This window comes from Haliotis rufescens, unplaced genomic scaffold (genome assembly GCF_023055435.1).
Source record: "Haliotis rufescens isolate VD_foot unplaced genomic scaffold, xgHalRufe1.0.p SCAF_64, whole genome shotgun sequence".
Classification (NCBI taxonomy): domain Eukaryota; kingdom Metazoa; phylum Mollusca; class Gastropoda; order Lepetellida; family Haliotidae; genus Haliotis; species Haliotis rufescens.
The window spans coordinates 83,629-107,825 of NW_025964355.1; the positions used below are offsets into that span (position 1 = coordinate 83,629).

The 24,197-nt window shown below is 38.9% G+C and overlaps 1 protein-coding gene across 13 annotated transcripts in view; it reads right to left on the reverse strand.

Moving 5' to 3' along the window:
* Positions 1 to 24,197, reverse strand: part of LOC124119213 (protein mono-ADP-ribosyltransferase PARP15-like) — a 162,804-nt gene that overhangs the window by 52,128 nt on the left and 86,479 nt on the right. For 11 of the 13 annotated variants that reach the window (XM_048387058.1, XM_048387057.1, XM_048387055.1 and 8 more), the window contains one exon: positions 17,416 to 17,451. The exons of the other annotated variants lie outside the window; for them this stretch is intronic. In XM_048387058.1, the coding sequence (XP_048243015.1) occupies positions 17,416 to 17,451 (36 nt within the window). The remainder of the gene's footprint in view (positions 1 to 17,415; positions 17,452 to 24,197) is intronic. 13 annotated transcript variants of the gene reach the window in all.

Here is a 24,197-nt window from a genome sequence, read left to right on the forward strand (position 1 = left end):
ACCTGATGCCATCCAGTTTTTTTCGAGTCAACTCAATGATATTGCTGACAAAACAATTCCTAAGTCCTCTGCAAATCCTCATATTCGTAAACCATGGTTTAACTGTGATTGCAAACAAGCAGGAATAAAGCGGGAAAATATTTTTGCACACATCCTACAGTTCACAACTTGAACACTGTTAAAATTACTAGTGCCAAGGCACAACGTGCTTATAAACAAAATAAGCGTCAATCTTGGAGGAACTATGTCTCCAAACTTAATTCAAGTACACCCATATCCAAAGTGTGGAACATGGTTTAAAGAATATAAGGCAAACGTTAATAACTGATAAATTAAATATTGCAAATAAACTTGGCGAAACTCTTGCCAAAATTCTTCATCAACAAATTGTGTCCCTGAGTTTCAGAAATATCAGAAACAACAGGAAAAGAATAAAGTTAATTTTGATTCTAATAATGGTGAAGATTACATCAAAGTATTTTCATCGCATGAGCTACATACCGCCCTTGAGCAAGCTCATGATCCTGCAGCGGGTGATGATAATATCCATTATCAGTTACTGAAGCATTTGCCTGAATAATGTCTTGAGACACTTTTAAATATCTTTGACCAAACATGGACTTCAGGGAATTTTCCTCCTTCGTGGCATAATGCCATTGTAGTAGCCATACCAAGACCTGGTCGGGATCATACAGATCCCTCAAATTACCGTCCTATATCTTTAAGAAGTTGTGTTTGCAAAACCATGGAACGAATGGTGAATAATAGATTAGTATGGTCAAAAATGCTATTGTAAGCAAACAACATGTAGTGTCAGTTTTCTTCGATCTTGAGAAGGCCTACGACACTACCTGGAAGCATGGCATTCTAAAGGACTTACACGATTTTGGCTTGAGAGGTCGTTTACCTCATCACAATTTTTATAAGACAGACAATTTCAAGTCCGAGTGAGTTCCACCCTGCCTGACCATTTTAATCAGGATTAGGGTGTCCCACAAGGAAGTATTTTGTCTGTTACCTTATTTATTATAAAAACAAATAGTCTTTCAAAGGTTTTAAGTGATTCAGTGGATGGATCACTTTTCGTAGATGACTTTAATGTTTCTTGCCGTGGAAAAATATGCATTCAACAGAGAGGCAGTTACAAATCTGTCTCAATAAAATTCATAAATGGTCCCTTGAAAATGGGTTTAAATTTTCTACATCCAAAACTAATTGTATACATTTCTGCAGAAAATATAAGCCGTATAATGACCCTGAACTGTTTTTAAATGGTACCCCTATCAAAGTTGTGAAAGAGGCCAAGTTCTTGGGACTTATTTTCGATAGCCATTTCACTTTTTTACAACATATTAAATACCTTAAAGCTAAATGCCTGAAGGCACATGATTTGTTGAAAGTCGTTTCTAATTCGAAGTGGGGAGGGGATCAGACAACACTCTTGCACTTGTACAGGTCCCTGATCCGTTCAAAACTTGATTACGGCTCCATCGTCTATGGAGCCTGCAAAAGTAACTTACAAAAACTAGATACTATCCATCATCAGGGCCTGAGGCTTTGCCTTGGAACATTTAGAACGTCTCCAATTCACAGTTTGTATGTAGAAGCGGATGAACCGTCTCTTAAACAACGCCGTTTGAAATTATCTTTACAATATCTCACTAATTATATTCAAATCAGTCAAATCCCACTTTTTATTGCGTCTTTAATCCCCTTAACCAAGATATTTACAATACAAAATCATCTCTCGTTCCAACTATCGGAATAAGAATCCAGTCTGCCATGTTTGCTTCTAATATTAAATTGCACGATATTGCTCAATCTCAACCGTTTTCATCACCTCCTTAGCAAATGGTAAGGCCAGAGGTAGACCTCACATTAAACAAATTAAAGAAATCAGATACAAATCAACTAATTTACCAACAAGAATACAATCAATTAAGAAACAATTATGACACTTATAAATCTATATTTACTGATGGATCCAAGGATGGTGGTGCTGTTGCTAGTGCCACTGTCATTGGATCCAGGACAATATCTTCGCGATTACCAAATAACTGTTCCATCTTTAAACGTAGTTTTTTCGTTATTTTAATCTAAGGCTTAACTGGTACACTGTTGCCAGTGACTGAAGGGATGATATAAATCCTGCCGGGGTCCATGCAGGAAGCAAAGGTACTGTAAGTCCCCATGGTCCCCAGTATGGTGATCTCCCTTCAGTGGCTGACGATTTCTAGCATAATTTTATATTGTGTTGTTCATTAATGCGTACTATTTTTTAATATTCTCAACTAGTTTTAAATCAAATCTGTGATATTCTAGTTATTCTACTGCCCATCGTTGACAGCTTTTTATTTCCTCTGAATATATATATCATAAATGTATCGTTAATGTATAACTTTTCGTCACGATATGGCTGAAATACTGACCATGTGACGTTAAATAATAACTCACTCACTCAAGAACTAACTTACTTGCTTTGGGATTTTTGATGTGCTTATACTTTTCCAAATCGACAGCTGGGTGTCAATGTAACCTTTTCAAATTCGTCAATATTATTGAATAAAGTATTGTAAAAAAACAGGTTCGCCTGGATTTGAGCCATAAATATTATTCAGAGTTAACCTTATACCCTATTTCGTGATATCTGCTTTTATACAGTTTGCATTAATATCTTGTTTAAATCTATGCACTGCAAACACGAAAACGTCGTTTTTTCCGTATATGGTCATTGGACGGAAAAACGACTAAAAATTCATTAAAATTGATTAATTGGTCAGCGTCTAGAAAGTGTCCAGAAAAGGGTCGAGTTTTTCAAGCGTAAAATGGACGGAAAAACGATGCTTTTTGCTCCGCCTTGTACAACTGTTAACGGCCAATCAGATGGCGATGGTCCCCCGACGCACGTGATGTCCAAGGCTTCCTTTCGGAAGCTTTAGGTTTCGTTTTTCTGGCATGCCTTGCTCTAGTATCTGTCGCGCGAAGTGCAGCGAGATTTGCTGATAAACTAGTTTTAGGATATGTTACATGTTAATGGAATTCAGACACGCGCCAAGAAGTCAAACCAAACAATGTTACTAAGTTTATTGTGGTAACGGCTATGTACAGTTACCCCTATCGGATAATGGGTTGTGTTTCATTTGGTTATAACAATAACTAATTTTTTAATGTGAAGTTTACAAGATATACGACTTGGACGCGAGGTCGGTCACATGACGTTCTTCACGTGACTGTATTCTTGAAAAGGCGTAAGCACTGACTACTTCCACATTCCTGGGGAAAACCCTTGGAATTCCCTGGTACGAATTCATACAGAAGCGTGGTTGCAAGCCCATTTAAGGATACCCTCGCTACAACCCATCCCAGAGAGAAAAAACACGAAAAAAAATCCAAACTGTCGCAGTGACAATTTACAGAAATCTATGAATTTACCTTAGTATCTATTTGACACATCTTCACAATCACCTTTCAATGATCGGCCAATTGATCAGTGATGCCAAAGGCTTGAAATAGCCACAGGTTCATTAACAACTTCGAAAATATCTCCCGTCACGTTTATCGTGTCGGCCATTTTGACGTATTGTATGTAAATGTATTACGACGCTCTGTCATTGTAATTGACTTACTGAGGTAATTCTGTAAAAGATCTTCTCATCTCATGAGGATATTGTTTGGAATATATTTCTTGTAAACATACTAAAACATATGTTCCTCGCTTTGGGGGGAACTATTTTATTCCGGGGTGGCCCATTAAATCTAGTAGTAAGTCAAGGCACCATGCGTGATTTGTTATTTTATGTGTTTAAATTACGATTTGGGGCTTTAATAAAATACACTGACGCAAGTATATTCTATTCAAATCAATTGGATAATTGAATATGCTTTCTTTTACATATTACATAACATCACTGCACAAAATATGAACAGTTGCAGTAACACACTACGGTAATCGCATTAAACATCATTTTCAACTGTATTTCAGTATTTCAGTTATATCATGGTGTATCAGACTGATGTGGGATTAAAATCCGAAGTGGTTCAGGTCATCCAATGGGTGTTCGGGAAAAGGTGAGCGTATCCTGCCACACAAGTGGCACCCGTCACAAACACATGCAAGGACAAGTCAATTGTTCACCTGAACAAAGCACGGAAACACACAATGATGCCCGTCCTCAGTTTTACCGAGCATGTAAATTATTTTGTCCGTCAAAAACATGGACGAGTATAAACAATATGACATTGTTCATTCACGTAATACATGTAATACATTTGACAAAATGTATTGACTCGGAGCATTATTGTTAATCACAGCGTATGCAGTTGAACTCATCACCCATCCCATTATTGATAACCCTTCTTGAAGATCTATGAAATCAGAAGCTGCAACACTCTTTTAACTGGCATGTCAGACTTCTATTTCATTACTCAGTTTTATTTGCACGGATTACTATGGAAGGGACATTGTCTCGTTGTCGCTCTTTGATAATCCTTTTCTTTATTTTACAAAAGGGCGACGATGCCGTAACGCGACATTTTCAAGGTCAAAATATGTCTCGTTGTCGCATTGTCGCCCCATCACAAATGTGTATAAAAGGCGTAAAGTTCAGTTATTGTTACAGTTAGGTAGTTCAACCTGATAAATGTACGTCTTGAAATGAAAACACAAGTCCGTCCGCGAGTCCATAACGTTTTATTGTGAGCTCTTCTCTAAAAGTGCTTAGTGTTCAACTCCCAGTTCCAAACACGTAGTACCTCCTCAATAATCCACATACCTCCAGTGCAGTGGTCTTCCGGAAGATCTTACTCTTGACCGTATTAGACAACTGACGAGTGCACGCCTGACCTGTGACCTCGTTGCAACCCTCGTGATGTGTTTGCCGAAGGGAGAGGTGTAGGAAATGTGTGCTCCAGCCCAGCGCAGAGCTCGCGACATACTGTATACTGATGTATACAGTATATTGCAGTTGATATACTGTATACTGCATGTGATACTTATTTGCGGAAATGTTACAACTTTCAAGATTCAAGATTCAATTTGCATATATTTCATATACAACAGACCGCCGTCATATATCACTGGAATACTGCTGAGAGCGGCGTTAAAACAAAATTAATTGTTTTCATAATGGAGCGCTGCAGTCATTTAAAATAGAACCGTATGCATATGTACATGTAGTACAAACTCACTCTATTTGTTTCGAATATTCAGCAGAAAATATATTATAAACCAGGTCTTTGGGAAAAGATATCAGGTTTTTATAAGCAGCCACATAGGGATGATAAAGGACCCCTCGCTGATTAGGATCTTGTTTACTTAAGAGCAGAGTTGGCCATGTTAGATGATATAACCAAAATCCGGGAGCTACGGCGGGGGGCAAACTGGTCTTGTTAGTGTATGGTATGAGCTGTGACGTTGACCCAAGAGAATAATGTAAAACATGAGACCAACTCAAGTCTATAATGATCGGGAAAGTCTAGATTTCCACAGCTCTAGCCTGAAATTAAGAATTGTTCTATGCTCCATTTTAATTGTATTATTTTCATTTTGTAGACATGGATGGACCAACCAGGAAAGAAATTGATGGAATATTAATATCACATGTTACCACTGATCCAGTTAAATTCATCACACAATAATAAATTAGTATTTGACATTACGGCATTTGATTATTAGGGCATGATCATGTACATATTCACTGTAGTAATGTACACATCAGTCAACTTGATTATAATTTTTATCAAAGTGTAGCGCGGCATCAACGATTACTTTATGATATCCTCACTTGTCATCGATGTATTGACATCGAACAATGGACTGCAATTCGAAATTCTTATGGATAGCTTCAATAGGGATAGCGCCGGTGTCAGTACAATTTTCCTAGTTAAAATAAGTATCTACAAAATATAATCTGAAGCAGACAAGAACAATATTTTTTTATTAATGCTTACTTTCATGGATAGAATTAAGGCAATCTAGGCTTGCCAAATCGTTCTAGACTTGAGCTGGATTCCTTTTAAATTTATTCTGTATGGTCTGGGAGACGAACGGGCGTCAGTATCACATGGAGAACTGGGGCAGCCTTAATCAGTGTAATCGGATATGTTGTGGAGTTTCGGTTTTGGGCTGTTTGCTGAATATATAGAATTGCGAGTTATGTATACTCTGTATTCTTTCGTCATGGTAGCATATATATTTTCTATGTTGCTTTTTGAATTATCCACAAATAATGAGAACTACAATGTAAACCTCTCTCTGGAGATATGCAATGATACTACTGAAGGGCATATCTGAAAAATGGGACTTCTCGACAAATATTTCTTTCTTAAATACTACCCGTTACAGGCATTCTGATCATTATATCATTCTTTGTACAGTTTAAAAGTCAAATAATAGCAAATTGTGTATCTTTCTACATTTTGAATTAATTATATTTTCTGAAATAAAACCTTAGCATCAGATAGTGATATACACGAATATGATCTATACTATTATAAATGAATTATCAATTTCGTATTATGAATTAGATAAACAGAAATATGATAGTCAAACAAATTATTTTAATCTATTCTTGTGAGTAGGTAACGATAGATCTAGGCAACGCACTAACGTAGCCATTTATGAAAAATGAAATATTAAAAGTTTAGGGGTTTGAACATGCACATTGAATGACAGGGAAGAAAGCAACGCAATAATTAAATTATGAATCAAATTATGTTATAAATATAACAGAATATTTAGAAAATATAAGTTTAATTTCTCATTGTTGGAAGGTGTTTAATAATTATATAGATTTTGTTTGATTGTTTGTTGTTTAACGCCGCAATCAGCAATATACCAGCTATATGACGGTGGTTCGAAAATAATCCAGTCTGGACCAAACAATTTAGTCATTATCATCAAGAGCACCGATCTTCGCATTTGGGATACGATGACATGCATCAACCAAGTCAGCGAGCTAAGTCGCCTTCGTACAAGCATGGGTTGTTGAATGCCTGTTCTAACCCGGATCTTCACGGGTATTTTTTTAAATAATAAGGTACAATGAAATTCTGTATATGTCCATAATAAGTGTGTATACGTAGATGGATAATATGTCCATACACGCCAAGTAAATGGTATATGCATTAATTTAAATGCAAATGATTCAATGATGAGTTCTTTCACAAGTCCATATTTCAAGGCATGTATTTGATATTCATAATAACTCCACAAAAGCTACACAATGGCAACAAAACGGTACCAGCATCACAGATACCAATAATACATGAGATACATATAATTACTTTAAAGTTAAAACATGTATCTAAATAGAAAATTAGAAGGATACACTTCCGACATTTTTCGTACTTTGTTTTCGTTTGGAGAGAGAAGTTGTGATTGGTATCTGATGGGTGCAAACAGGTGTTCCCTTCCGCCCAGGCCTTGCGGCAATGCTATAGCCCCAAATGAAACAAGCCTTGTTCAACAGGTTCAGACTCAAATTTATATCCCACTTGGGCTCCTTTTAAATTTAAATATAATTTCTCGTGTCGATATGTGTCAGAAGAAATGAAATATTACAGCACTGGTGAATAGGTTATATGCGCATGTCAGCGTCGATCATATAATATCCTTTTATGCAAAATACATATATACTGATGAATTAAGGTAGTAATACTACGCAAATATTTGTCCAGATGCATACATCAGTATCATCTCGTGATCTTAATTCGTGCTTTGAGCCCTTTTTCTACCGGAGATTCTGGGGTGTTACATCACACCAGAAAGCCAGGTCCAAATTCAAGTCATAATTTCTTGGTCCGTCTTGTATGTTGGAAACCAATATCGCAATATGGCTAAATATTGCTGAACGTGGTATTAACCCGATTACTCACAAAATTATTCCATTTTCTACAGTCATCTACGAACACTATCTTTAAGGTGGTATATCTGTATCATCCAAATGTCCATACATATATGTCCACATTTATATGTATAAAGCAAGTCGTCCTGCACTCTTCCTTAAAAGATAAATGTTAAGTATTTCCTCTGTATGGATTTATATAATGTAATATCGTTTTAATGTAATGCTGATGCAGTAAACGTACCACAGACCTAATGCTAGAATAACATCTAATTTCTGAAATGAACATATTTTACAGAAAAAACAGTTGTTTAAACAATACTTATAAAATATAAGAACAAGGAGCCAAGAGCCAAATATTGGGCTGTGTTGGACATATTTGTTTCGGGGTCTTATGACAGACAAACCTGATGCCTTTAAGTATAAAGATAAGTAAGTATAGCTGCTGTACATATTCAAATATGTTCGTGATTAACCCAACCTTGAAAAATATTGAAAGATGAGTGGTAACTATTTATGCCATTATTTCAAATTAGAATGAGAGCACATCAGGAAAGCATGGTACTTTAATATACGTATCTTGGTAACCCAATATTCTTTTTTAAGTAAGAGCAGCATGTATATCGAGAGTATAGGTTTGGTGCGTGACTTATCACACAGTACTTTCAGAAAGTGTGCATATTCTGTTTATCGGCAATAAATAACATAAGACGATTCATACGGGTAAATACGATTTACTTCAGAACTAGTATAGATTATTTAAGGTTAGGGGGAAATGTATGTAATTAACAGAACTTTGGCCGGGTTTGAAGGATTTGGGTCCTGGCTTGGGCTTTGTGTTGGACGTGTAAACGGCATTTCCAGGTTTGACGTATCAATGACAAAAATGATGTCAGATGCAATTCTCTGCCTTTTCGGGTGAACAATTGGCTTGCCTTTTGATGTGTTTGTGGCGGGTGCCACTAGTGGATCGGAATGAGCTCGCGTTTTTGCGAGCATCCAATGTCATCATTTATTATGATGAATCATGAAACATGCTCCTGATGTTGTCGCAATGGTGCAGTTGGCGCTACTTTTGGCAAGGGTTTCTCATGATAATGGAAATGCTTATGTCGCTTTTGTTGACCGATAAACATGAAAAGATATAATGTTAGTGTATATGGTCATGTCATTAAGAATCAAACGACGAGTTGGAGTTGTTTATTGTACGATAAACAACGACCGAGACTCGTTTATTTCTATGAGATATCAACATTACGTACAGCCTCTTTTAGGGTGTTAAATTAGGAAAAAATACACGCTTTACAATATATACCCGTACTTAAATAATGATGATTCCCTGAATAGAATCCGACAGCGGCCATGCTAGATAAATCCATTTTAGGATTTGAGTTTGGTCCCGCATATTCTCATAATTTTCTCGTTAATCATCTGTACCTTTTCTCCCAATACCGATTGTCATATCACTCTCACTTTCGGATTCTCCAGCAACATTTATTGGGAACAACTCACTAGACACATACCTCTCAAATATAAGGTCAAATTTACAAATTTTACTTTTCAAGTTGCGAGTGCATGTTCGAATCTCAATAAATGACGTCATGATAGAACAATGTTTTATCGTGAAATAAATATCGCTTCCTTCTTTGTTCTTTGTGATTTATCGCGTAGCTATCTTATATCATCAAATGCCAATTTCTAATTGCTTTATCATGACGTATCCGTGTCATGTAGCAATAACATACACAAATATCGTTGACTTCGACGTTGAATAGTGTCATGAAATATGATTATCCTCTTGTGTGCAATATTTCTGGTTGATAAATCTAACATATTCTTACTTTAAGAATAGCGACTATACATTATTATATATCCCTTATCAGGTCTCTGTACCATTTGCAAAATGATACAAATATAAAAATACAACTGAACCTAAATGTAATGTTTTAATATCCTTACGTTGCTGAGTGCAGCATTTAACAACAAACAAACAAAACATAATATCTTTAAGAATTATATTAACAATTCAGATGCTAAAAATAATCTCACAATCTCCATACCTCTTTCTCTCTATGAAAACATAATAACTTTTTTTTAATAATCTGAAGGAATAATAATGGCAATACTATCATAATTATCATCATTATTTATGTTACTTATCCTCAAGTGAAGTAGTCCTCCACACTATACATTCAGTGAAGAAGCCCATGAACATATGAACTATGTAACATACATTCATGGAAATTAGATGAACAGTTGAAGTTAGCAAATGAAATTATTCGGTCGAACGTCTATCAGCCATCTATTCATGAAGAACATTTCACGTGGGACCAACAGAGGGAATTATGACTATCGACTTGCTAATTATTTTTTATATTCATGCCAGCTCAAACGATCTATTGGCTTGATTTATTGTTATGGTATCCACAAAATAAGTAGGATCCGATTTTTTCCGTTTTTGTTGAAATAAAACTGAATAATATTTGCTGTTTACATATCAAAGTTTGCCAAATTGTTACAAAATGTTTGCCCACAGCAAGGCTACGTATCCCCAACATATTGTGCTAGGCACAGTATCACTGGACTGAGGGAGGGCGGTATTCCTACTTGTGGGTCACCTGCTTGGCAATATGGGACGGGAAAACTGCAGGGGGTGAGGGCAGTTAAGTTGATGGTACAGACAGATAAGAGAGATCATATTACAAATGTGAAACCTCAGTCCACAAAGGAAGAGGCGAAAGCTGAAACTTGGTGAGGTTTACAGAACAAAGGCAGTTATTTCTAGTTTCTTACTGACTCTCGAAGAGACATTTAATAAAACAATTAATGCGTGTGTGTGTGTGCGTGCGTGTGTGTGTGTGAGGTAGAAGAAGAATTGTACACCATAAAAATGGCTACGTATTTAGTTGGGGTAGATATGTTGAATGCCCGGCCAGTATGACCTTTGAGTCACTACAGTTTCAGTCATTAAAATGCGTAAAACAGTATATGAGTGAAAGAAAACACTATAAGTGAGTGAAACAAAAGACCTCAGTACAGGCACACCCAGTCCCCCAACCCCAAGTCTGCATGTATCAATACTCATACCTGCCACATCCTCAACCACTTAACTTACTCCCACAATCATCTGACAACATGTTCGCCAACCCTCGTATCACAACGCATGCACGCATGCACGCACACACGCACGCACGCACGCACGCACGCACGCACGCACGCACGCACGCACGCACGCACGCACACACACACACACACACACACACATCACATCACATTCTTCTTTCCCCACCATTATGTCTACGTCAGCCATCATGGATCCATGCGCATGCTTTCATACATAATCCATCCTCCCACCATTCCCCAACATCCATCGAACTATAACTATATCCGCCCTCATGTATCGGTATTCGTGCTTTCATACATACATACACCCCCCTACCATTCCCCTACATCCATCGCAGTATAACTATGACTATAACCGCCTTCGTGCATCCGCACTTATGTTCACATTGCATTGCATATGTATCGAATTACACGTTTAAAATATCGTAAATATTTTACAACATGTACATATTATATATCAGCAAACAGGGATTATTATAACGCAATAGATTTCATCCGTCAAAACATCACAGAAAGAGGGGCAGCCTGGAATTTTACAATGGCATCTGAATGCACTAAGACGTTCAACTGGTCAGGAGGTGAGAGTTGCGGAAGATTACGGTAAACTTCAGTTACAGATCTCCATTACGAATATCTAAAGTATGAATAAAGATCACAGCTTGCTATGACGTGTACTTCATGCCTGCAGAATTAACAATGTCCTTAGCTCTAAATTGTATGTCTAAATGCTTATGTAGACAAAGACCCAAATGTATATAGGCATGACCATATTATATTCTACGCAAATATCACCACATTTAAAAACAAAGCTAGATTGAGTCTTTGAAGGGCATTAAGAAAACTGATACACACAAGGAAAAATATTTATGGATGTCAACGGAGGAACACTGCGTTTCGGAATATATACTTTCTCCTTCATCAGGTGCATCTTATTAAATGCTATGAGGCAGAGAACATATATTTGTACCTGTAAGAACAACAAAAGTAAAAAGATAGCAAAGAAGGGAACGCAACAAGGGAAGCCAACAGATAACTGGCATGGCGCTGATTACCCCGCCTCCCGTTTGCCCATTGTCCATTTCCCATTACCAATCATTCATAAGTTAAGTTTTGGCTTTAATTTGTCCATTGATAATCAACCATCAACGTCTATTATCTCCACCCTAAAAATATGTAGTTTACTGAGAAAGTGGTATCCAAATATAATGTGTGTTACTGTTGACCACTTTCTTAAAGGCATTGTTGGTTCAAAGCTTTCGGTCATAGAAGCCGTGCCATTTTTCTCTTGTCAGAGGAGTACACAAAGTATACGTCATCTGGACTAACATTTTTGGTTCGGTGGCTGGGTTAGATCGCCAACTTTGTGTTCTGGCGATTGGGTGCCTCACTCACAGTGTGGGTTCAAATCCCGGACGGGACTCAACCCAAGAAAGTACGAGAATCTGTACTTTACTCAGAAAGTGTTATCCCAATTATAACATTTGTTGTCAAGAAAACACAATAAATGTATATTCGGCTTTGGATGGGTAATGATCTCACAGACATATACGAATATTGATGATGACTTGGAGGAGCTTCGTAACGCACGTCTTCTCCATTCAGGGATTGGTAAATCCAAATATGTGTGTGCGCGTGCGTGCGTGCGTGCGTGCGTGCGTGCGTAAATCTGGGCCTGTTAGATGTTACATAAAACATTCATCTTTAGCGGGATGGTAGTTCGAGTTGGATTAGCATGTTAACTATATGATCTTCTTTAGGCAGAGAATGCCGCGCATGAATGTATTGATGAAATTCCTAGGTACATGGGGCCTTTTCGTCCCCAGGAATACCCACAGTGGAGACTTCAATGGGGATAGGGTGTACACAATGTGCTACCTGGTAGATTGTGTGTCATCAGACCGGACAACGTTGGTCTTTGACTGATTGTGGCGGAAAACACACTTATTCATTTACTTATATCGGAAATTGAATGTTCATCTTAATTGTTATTGTTGAACATGTAATATATTTTTAAAGAAATAAAACAGTGACATAATAACTACAACTTGATGTGAGCGCGAGTAGCTTTTTTGGAATGAGATGAATAAGTCTTATAAAGTTGTAAGCTTCTTCACAACCGTGTAACTATGAATTGACTTTATTGGGTAATCAAAAAAGAGATAGGACCTAAAATAGCCAAATTTCATACGATTTCACTTGTCCACCATCTTTGATGCAAGGCGAAAACATTTCAGCGCGTTTGAAGCCACTGAGAATGCCCCCTGCAGAGTTGGACGAACATTCTGCGGTGGCGCGGCTGAGTTGACCAGAGGCTATCAGCAGTATTTCCTGTCCAGGTTATTTAGGTCAGGTCATATATGATAGATTTAGCAACAAGTAAGGTCATCTTGAGTGGGAGGGTATTCGCAGATGGATTAGCATATGAACTATGATTCTCTTTAGGCAGAAAATGAGGATCCACGATGTTCGACCTGGTAGAAGTGTGTTATCAAACCTCACAGCATTGGTTTTTTGACTGACTGTAGCGTCAAAAGAAACTGATTCATTTACTTGAACTGAATGTTCACCTTAATTGTTATGGATAGTCACGGAGCCATGATCCAGAGAACAGGGTGTCATTAGATAGAAATAAACTAAGTAATAATAGGATTACCAGAAAAACGGGGTTTTACACACAAGCCAATAAACTTCGCTCACTAACACCAGAGTAAGTCAGTACAAGATTGAAAACTGCCCCATAATTATGTATAACATGCTTTTCGGGTATTGCAACATGTATATGTGAAAACAAAGTTATTAAAATGAAGAGTAAAACTGATGAAAGTTAACAATAAACGTGTATACGTGTTATATCGTCACTGCACAAATACTGATTGTTTGTCTTTAGTATTAACATTCAAATACGTTATATCTGTATTAGCGATATTGTCTTTGTTCCACCGGGGAGTCAGCGTTAGCCGTACTATCTCGTAGTATAATTGTATTTCTGAAGACATCACGATACAGTTTTTACGATGCATCACGTCTGCACTAGCGCTTGATAACAGCCTTATGTTTGGGTGTTTCAGTGGTTTAAATCGCTGCTCTTGATATTGTTGATTAAACTTTGATACTATGAACAATATAATGTTATGTGAGAGGTTGACTTTAGAACGGTAACATACTTATAGTATATAGGATGACATAAACAGAACAATGAGAAGTTCGTCCAGATTAGTGTATAGGCAACATTTGATAATTAAAATAATTACATTCAACAACTCCCCTGACTTTTAAGTAAATGCAAGAACAATCGGCCGGAATACAATGTATAGTTCTTGTCCACTTCCATATGACTATATAGCATACAATAAGCTATCGGGTCCTGTTTAGATCGGTTTGGGTGGCAGCCTAGATAGCCATAGAATAGTTTCATCTTGGAATCTCCCATATCACTGGGGATCCTCTTCAATTTAAATGGAGTTACTCGTTACGATTCCGAACCTTAACGTGACTGTGTTTATGAACCATTGTCAAATAGTGGTGACATTAAATCTAGGAAACAATACGCGAAATCGCGCATGCACAGAACGGAAAATTTGGTCAAGGCATTAAGTAATCCGCATGCGCAGAACGATTGATTTCAGTACTTCCGCTAAGCGCTTCGAGTGCAGCGTCAAACGCGGGCCTGTAATCTAACACGCGGGGACTGACCAATGAAATCTGAGAAGTAGAAATACCGGTAGACGCTGTTGCTTGATTGACAATGTCAATCAAGAAAGGGAGGAGCTTTACGCTATCGTTCTCTCCCAGTAAATTCCGATGTCAAATAACGACGTTATTTGGACGGAAAAACGATGGTTTGAAAACGTCCAAATAACGTCGTTTTTCCGTCCAATGACCATATACGGAAAAAAACGACGTTTTCGTGTTTGCAGTGATGGATTTGTATTTCTAAATTATTACTGAACAAAATAGGAACTTCTCTTACATTTGACTTGTAAGGCGTTATTATACTTTGAAGTCTCCAATCATTTCTCATTAAGTTTTGATTTCTTTAGAAATATAAATTTCTTGAAGACACATTGTCGAAAATGTTTTCTTTCGGCAAAGGTTCATTACTTCTTTACGTTTTCTTTTATCTGCTAGGCCCTTGCAATTTGCTAAAAATATTCTGTCACCCATATTCATTTTTTCCGAACTCAACAGGCTCATATTGTTGTCAAGGTTGTTATTTACATCAACCATTGGTTCATAACCTACAAAATTGAATGTTTTTTAATGTTTGTGAGAAAAACCGATTGTATGAAAACATAAAAAACAAAACAAAGTTGACAGGGAAGCGTTTCCACAAGCTACATCCATCATGGGTATTATGAATAAGACAATATTACCATGGCCAGGATTGGGTGTTAATATATCCATCAACTGACCTGTTCTCAAACTGGGCCAACGAATAGAGGTAACCACCGTGTGAACATGGTGAAGCGAGAGAATAGCAAGTCAACACAAGAATATGTTTCTAATGGCATATTCAAAATATTATCTTCAGGCGAACAATAATCGAAAATTGTTTGACTAGACATCAGATTGCGCTACTCACCCATCGGCATTATGGCTCTCTGTTCCATGCGGAGTGTACCAATCACGTGATCTGTAGTACCGGTACACGTCATGGATAATTATAGCGTTAAACGTCAAAAGTTAGTAGCAAAGATTCTATCTTACATACACTTATTTCAGTCAGTGTCGAGATGCAAGAAAGATTCATAATCTCACGAACTTGGACGTGTAAGTTTCATACGGGCGAGGTTCTTGATAAAGTAGTTATTTTGAAAACATAGTCACATGACACTCACCATATTCTATCAATAGAAACTTCCGTTTCAGAGTGATAATACGAGCGTCACTGACCGTCATTCTATCATAAATTGACCAAAGTCACAATAGATGCACACTTCACATCATCCATGTTGCACAAACATAATGGAACTGTAATTTGCATTAGTGCAAATATCACAGAGCCACACCATAATATATTCATCGAGACTGATATGTAGCCACGGTCGGTCTGCATTATTCATTTACTGGAGGATGATGTCTTGCCATTTTCCCGTCAGCACTTTATTTTGATCTTCCGTATGGATATAGTAATTAGTTTGCTATACGTGTTAAATCTTAAAACTATAAGCCTCATTTCTCTCTCCCCACATCTCTCTCCCCTATCCATCAAATGGTCGGTCCCTCATCAACCATGCCTTGTAACGATACATACATATTTTATCATACTAAATCCGAAGACAAAACTAGCGGTACTGATAGAACCTAGGGAAGGATACTCCATGCATACATGTTTATTTTAATTCCGTCAAATTTTCAACACATAATCAAGGTGAGTATGGCACAATTCCATTTAAGCCTTAAGCCTTAAGCCTTTAAGTATACTCACTCTTGGCATAGCATGTTCTCGATTTGTTATTCGTGAGGGCTACAATGTTGGGCCCTCACTCTATGAAGGTTCATACTCCAATGAACTCACACAAAGTTAAAGTCAATTCTTATAATTATTTTATTACAATTCCTTACCTCAAAGGATGTAGGCCAAGATCTAAACACAATTTTATTTAGTACGTGGGACTTCATGTTTACACTGACATCCATACAACAAAAGATAAACGTGACCCGAGAGATTTCCGAAGTTGTTAATAAACCTGTGGCGGTTACATGTGTTAGTTATCATTGATCAACTGGCCGATCACGTGAGAGGTAAAAAAAGATGCGTCAAACAGACACAATGGTAAATTCATAGATTGCTGGAGACGGTCAATGTTTGCCTAGGCACGGATCGAGTCGAAACTACGATAGTTTAGATGTGCATTTCTTCGTTTGTTCATTAGGATAGGCCGTAGCGAGGATATTCGTGAACAATCATGCAGTCACGCTCTCTGACATTTCTCAATGTATACTGAAACGCTGAGACCAAGAATAAAGATTCTAAATGATGAGAAAGAACGCTTATCCATGTTTTCGTGCTAGGGAATTCCCAGGGGTTTCCTGGGAATGTGGAAGTAGTCTGTCAGTGTTTACGTCATTTCAAGAACACGGTCTCGTGAAAAACGTATGAACGTCAAATTGTGTCTTTCATACGCTTATGAACGTCAATTTCGGGGTCATGTGACCGACCTCTCGTCCAATGGGAAAAGCCATATATCGTGTAAACTAAATTAAAAAATATTATGTTATAATGTATATAAGAAAGCAAGTGTGGTTTAACTTCACATTCAGGCAATATAGTAGCTATATAAATGGGAGGAATTTGCACCATATCTTTTTTCGAGTGCATGACGAGCTGGTGTTCTAACAAGTAAGCTACCCAACTGCACCCAATTATACATATACCACCTGATAAAACACCTGAAATCATGTTTCATATAATAACTATCAGACTTTCTAAAAAACGTATACTCACTCTTTGCAAACGCATTTCTTGAAGAACTGCCTGAAACTGAGGGAATATTCATGTTATAATGCATTTAACGCCTCCTTTATAAAGACTACATCTGACGAGTCCTTGTTTTTATCACTTAATGCAGAGCGCAGAGAAACACCAAGTACCATCTTTTGGTATGTCCTGTACGAGGATCGAGCAACCGACTTTCAACTCTCGGGGAAGACGCTCTATTCACTACACCACAGAGGAGGTGTGGTAACTAACCCTACATCATTCGTAGAATGTGAAAAATAGAGAAGTTGTTCTGAATAATTTGGATCAAACATAATTTTCATTTCGCCAAGTCCAATGGAACGTTTTTCAAATTTTGAATTTAGAAAAAAATCCATTTAACGATTTCAACAAATCAGGTTGCATCACAGATTTCAATTCGTTTAACAACATATGAAAGTTTAACCGACCCAAGAAAGCATACTTTAATGAAATAAATACAAACTATTGAATTGTTGGAAGACATCTGGGCACACTTGTTGATTGTGAGTACAATATACAGATTTCCATTCATTTACCAACATATGAAAGTTTAACCGACCCAAGAAAGCATACTTTAATGAAATAAATACAAACTATTTAAGTGATGGAAGACATCTTGGCACACTTTATTGCTGGTTATAAATACAGTATAAGGCAAATGAAAGTACCCCAATGAAATGCACCCAATGGTCACCTCCCTAAAGTAAAGCCCACATTCCACCATGTGGGTGGTCAGCAGTACCGGTAGCTGTCAAGCCTCCAGCCAACAAAAACCATTGACATGAGAGGAGTAAGTGAGTGAGTATGGTTTTACGCTTTTAGCAATATTCCAGCATATCACGGCGGGGGACACCAGACATGGGCTTCACACATAGTACCCATGACAGCAATCGAACCCGGGTTTTCGGCGTGACGAACGAACGCTATAACCACTAGGCTACCTAGGCTACGCCCCTGACGTGAGAGGAATAATAGAGAGGGGCACCGTCATCGACCACTCGGCCAAACAACCACGCACGCCTATTAGACTTTCGTCATCTTACTCATGATTAAACATTAGGATTTCTATGCAATCTTTGTCTTGTTTCAGTTATTAGTCATAGACTAAATGTGGCATAGTGATGTTGATCCCGGCAGCCCTGAAAGAAGAAAAAAACACAAACCTCAGAAATATGCTGGAGTGACAAAAATAAACACCATTCCCAAATATGCTGACAAAGCATTTTAACTAATGGTTTAAAAAATGAGGGAAGGGAGGGAACTTAACGCAATGGAAAACAGCGTCGTTTTGCCTCGCCTGACTCATATCGTGATGCACCAAGCAATACTTATAGAAAGTAGTTTCCCTTTGACCACGAAGTAATACGTTAATGGTTTCAAATTATTTTCTCTGCAGATGCAATTTGATAAAATGTATTACCAACATTTGAAAATTTAACAAACCAAAGGAAAGCATACTTTGATGAAATATATACAAACTATTGAATTGTTGGAAGACATCTGGGCACAGTTTATTGCTGATTGTGAATACAAAATATATAATATTTTGACCTCCCTTTAGTTAAGCCCACATTACACTTTCTGGTGGTTACCAGTACCGATAGCTGTCAAGCGTCCAGCCTACTAAACCAATGACATAAGAGGAATAATAGCAAGGGTCACCATCACCGTCATCTATTCCATTCAGCCAAACTCCTGCATACATATTAAATATCAAATATGAGCCCTCTATGCACCTTCCCTTTAACAAATGTACCATACAAATTAGACCGGCAGCCCAGAGCACTTTGGTCAAACGAACAAGGTACCAATAACCGAACACAGTAACATTTACTGTGTAACCCAACATATTCATATATGAATGTCTGCCGGGGAGCCCCTGCTGCGTGTGGCCCCTGGCCCCCCAAAAGAAGGGTCCATTCAAGGGTTGGATCAAACATTGGAGGTACCACATGAAAGTAAGTGTAAATGAACTGGTTTATCTCACAGAGTACAGAATGGGCCACGCCAGACAAATCTTCCTCTGCATAAGGCCTGGCAGACACCCCCAGAGAGGGTCCCAAAATTTGGGCTGGGTTAAACAATGGAGGTACCACATGAAATCAACATAAAATGAACTATTACACTCTACTAAGTATAAAATACCCATTGCCAGACAAATCGTCTGCTGCATAAGGCCTGCCAGACACCCCAAATGTTGACCCTTAATGCACTCAGTGGACACACTGGTAAAATTTGACTGGAGTATACATTCAAAGTACCAGATGAAAGTAAGTTTAGATGAACAGGTACATGTTACTGAGTACAACACGGCCCATACCTGACAAATTTTCCTCTGCATAAGGTCCGCCAGACCCCCCAGAGAGGGTCCAAAAATTTGGGCTGGGTTAAACATTGGAGGTACCACACGAAACTAACATAAAATGAACAATTGCACTCTACTTATTGAACAATACCCATTGCCAGACAAATCATCTTCTGCATAATGAGTGAGTGAGTGAGTTAAGATTTAACGTCACATCGGCAGTATTTCAGCCATATCGTGACGAGAACTACATTAATAAGACATATATGGAGACGAAATAAAAACCTGTCAACGATGGACAGTACAATAACTAGTATATCACAGTTTTGATTTAAAACTAGTTGAGAATATTAAAAGTTAATAAGTATCAGAGAACAGCACAATATAAAAATGGGCCAGAGATCGTCAGTCACTGAAGGGTGATCACCATACTAGGGACCTTTGGGACTTATAGTACCTTAGCTTCCTGCATGGACCCCGGCAGGATCTTCTGCATAAGGCCCGCCAGACACACCCTCACCCCACCCCACACAGTTGACCCTCTGTAATCCCAGTGTGCATAATGAAACATTGGACATCAGCTCTGAGAGTCAACAGATGGTCAAATTTATGTTTTGTTCTTAACGATGGAAGGATTTTATTGAGATTAACATCACGTATTTATAAATTCCGGTCTCTGAATACTAGTATTGATATCATAGATTAGGTCTATCGTTGAAATGTAATGAAAATGGCATGAATCTGAATCTTGTGAATATATATCTGATCAGCTATGAAGTCCTCAAAGCCTGCTACAGACTGATAGCTTGGCTACGGATTCCTACAAGCCAGATAGGCATATGATGCTATGTGCCATGATTTTTATATACTGAACACCAAAAGTTCCTGTGACATTGAATAAAATTTAATGCAAAGTTATGTTTTTACCAAATCTGAAACAATTTCGGCTTGCAACAGATAAAAGACTCCTGTAAGTGTTCAAATGGTTTTAATTTGTCATACTGATTTCGGAAAATGCGTGATTTCATTTAAAAATACCATGTACATGCCAAAATGTCAATTTACAAATCAATAGCGTGTGTGTCCGCCTCTGGTTGCGATGCAAGCAACACATCTTCGTCTCATGGAATTGACCAGGCGTCGCACAAAGATCTGTGGGATATCTGTCCATATCTGCTGGAGCATGTTTCGAAGTTCCTGGAGTGTCTGTGGAACACGTGGTTGACGTCGAAGGCGCCGATCCATCTCATCCCACATGTGCTCGATTGCTGATAGATCAGGGGAGCGAGCCGGCCAGGGGATGACATTCACGTTGCTTTTGTTGAAGAGATCCTGAGCAAGTCGAGCAATATGAGGCCGGGCGTTGTCAGGTTGAAAGGTAATGCCTGGGCCATGACGACGCAAAAACGGTAGAACAACAGGGCCGATGATCTCGTCGCGGTAGCGCTGTCCATTGAAAGCACAGCCACAATTTCATGTTTCACAACATTACCCCAAAGAAGAAACACTTCAACAGATACACACTGATTGATTCCTTTCCTCTTCCTGTCCATCGCTTCACCAGAATCATCCCCTTTCCGTGCCCACCTTGATAAAATCTCAGGCCACACGATGATAGTAAGAGCAATAGCCAATTCAGTTACTTTAGGTCTGTGACGAAGATGTCTTACTCGTTCTTGACAACATAACCAAGTCATTTGAGCCTTAATGTACTAACAACATTGTTGGCGGTTCTATGACTTTCATCTTCTGCCTAATGAACGGACCCCAAGATTTAGTTGTATCAGAGTTGATGCACATCAAGTTGCCGCCCCAATCCGTAAGGAATGTGACTTGTACGCATCAGAGCATAGATCAATGAAGCTTCTTCAGGAGTGCTGTAAATTGGCTATCTGTTGACACATGAACCATCTGCATGAAAGAATGATTTAGATAAGTTGGTTACTTTGGGACCCACCCGCCTGTCCTGTTGCGAGTTGATGATCAACGTACAGGATAGACCGTTCGGATCCATTTTGGAATGCCTAACACTTAATGTAAGCTGCTTCCAATGCAGCATTATGTCCTGCGTCAGAAGTCCCATACCCCGGTTATGCCCAGCAACCTGTGCTTTTAATGCCTTGGGGTAAGCTTTCCTGGTGTTGAAAGACAAAGAATCTAGTAACCTATGAGCTTCATCTTCCATATCCTCGAGTGGTGTGGAATCAGAGACGAGCCGTTTTCGGCGTCTGGTGCCTCCGAACCTCTGAAATTATGATCTGGATTAGCTGTCTGCATTCATATGCCCTTGACTATGCAAGCCCTAACTAAGCAGGGTTTTTTTAGGCACTGCATGATGAATAATCTTACCAACACACTTGAAAGTGAGCCTGTAGAGCACATCGACCATTGCCTGGTTATCGGATTTAAACTTTATTGTTCTTCAGAAATTTACACCATATAAAAACTGACACCATGACAGGAAAGAATTCCCAAAATGTGAAGTCCGTTATGTAACCAGCCTCGTGCCATTCTGACGTCCATTAACCATTTCAGTAAAATGTAACATTTTTTTACATTTGTATACTTATCCTGCATAACCACACCCTTAACACATTTGCAGCTGCTTTTTGACAGAAAGACGGAGCTGTGAGAGGTCCAGCTGCAGAAGACGTTGTACCTTTACACAGCTGGCTTGTGATCCGGAAATGGTGACCTCACATAAGAGCACATTACTGCTTAGAACGTTACATCTGAAGATTTTGTGGGGAGCTACTACTGTAACGGAAGGGCATTTAGACCAAATAATGCAGGAATAGGTATACAAATGTAAAACATATTTAGATTTTTTAACTTGTCCTTCATTACTCCTTAATGCATCTTTATCAGACGGTACGGCAGGTTGGCATACCTTCAGATGTACTGGGCAACAACCAAGAGTTCAAATCTGTTGACGACCTCCACGTCCTCTAGGGCTACGTCTCTCCGGTAGTGGCTGTGCTGTGGCGAGCCATGGTCGAGGCATTCCCTCTTGTCTCGTGAGGGATATTGGCCCTGGGGGATCCACGCCAGCAGTCTCGTAAGCCTGCAAAATGGTTTAAGATTGGTCTGGGAGTTGATTCGTGGCAATGAAATTACATCACAGCCCAAGATGAACGCCACTCTGCGCCCTGCTCTCAAATTAGACAAGGATGTGCTCAAATGCATGCAGTTCGTTCACCTAGTAACCAGAGCCAAGAGGAAGACTAACGTCTTGGTGAGGCCCTTTGCAGATATAGCAGGCGCGATCAAAGTCAGAGTGAGCCTCTTGGGTGCCCAGATCTTCTGCACCACCTTAAGAAGAAGTACTGGTGGCCAAAAAGCATACACTCTTAGACCTCCTAAAGTGATGCTGAATACCTCCACCGCCAAGGGGAGACATAAGTTGAGATCCGGTCCTTCTGGCAGGATGCGAAGAGGTCAATGTTGGGATGACCTAGGTGCTGACATAGGAGTAGAAACACCTCGGGAAGGAGCTGCCCTTCCTCCTCTAGAGAGTGCGTCTGCAGAACATTCTTACATCCTGGAATGTGCTGGACCAAAAAGCGTAGACCAAGCCAATCTACCAGATGGAATGTCCAGATCTTCAGTCGAAGGAGTGAGTGAAAGTTTGTCGTCCCCTGTTAGCGTATACATCAAACCACTGAAATAATGTTGTTGGTCGAAAAAGCAAGTTGAGTGTACCGGAGGTGCTCCTGCCAGTGTGATATCGACGATATGAGCACTTCCAAATTGAGGTTGTTGATGTGCCAGGTGAGCTGTGCGCCGGACCAGAGCCCTGTAAAGAAGCATTTACGAACAGGAGACATCACATAAAGTGAGGAGGTATAGCAACAATTAGGCAATGGTCCTGACGTTGTATGTAAGTGCCGTGAACTGTTGGGTCGGACCCTGGTGTAGGTGACCTCTGTTCGTCAAACCCTGGGCTGAAGTGAGCAATCTTATGAGCACTTGTCACTGATCACTGACAAAGTGTAAGGGAAGAGTTTAGAAGATTTAGATTAGGCTGTCTACGAGACTGATCATGTCAGGCCTTGACGATGCGTGTAAAGTTGTGTCTATCTGCCAACGAATGCCAGACCCCATGAAGACTAACAAAATGTGCTCCCCTACCGAACGAGGCATCATCGTAACAGTCGTTGGAAATCAAGGCTGTATCCAGTGGACAAAGCTGAATATAAACCTATAACTTTGGTCTGAAAGATCATAATGTAAGAAGTAAGGTGATCATTTCCATTCTCATATAAACGCTCCCGTTGTTATATCGAGGTGATGATGATGGGAGGTGCCTCATTACTCCCCATGTGCAATCTTGACACAGAGGGTGAGGATCCCAATCTCATTAAAATCAGATCTTAGTTCATGCTATCGCTCAACAGATATATGAGGACTTCCCATTACGGGTCACGTCGGAGACACCTTTCATACGACCAATCAAAACGTC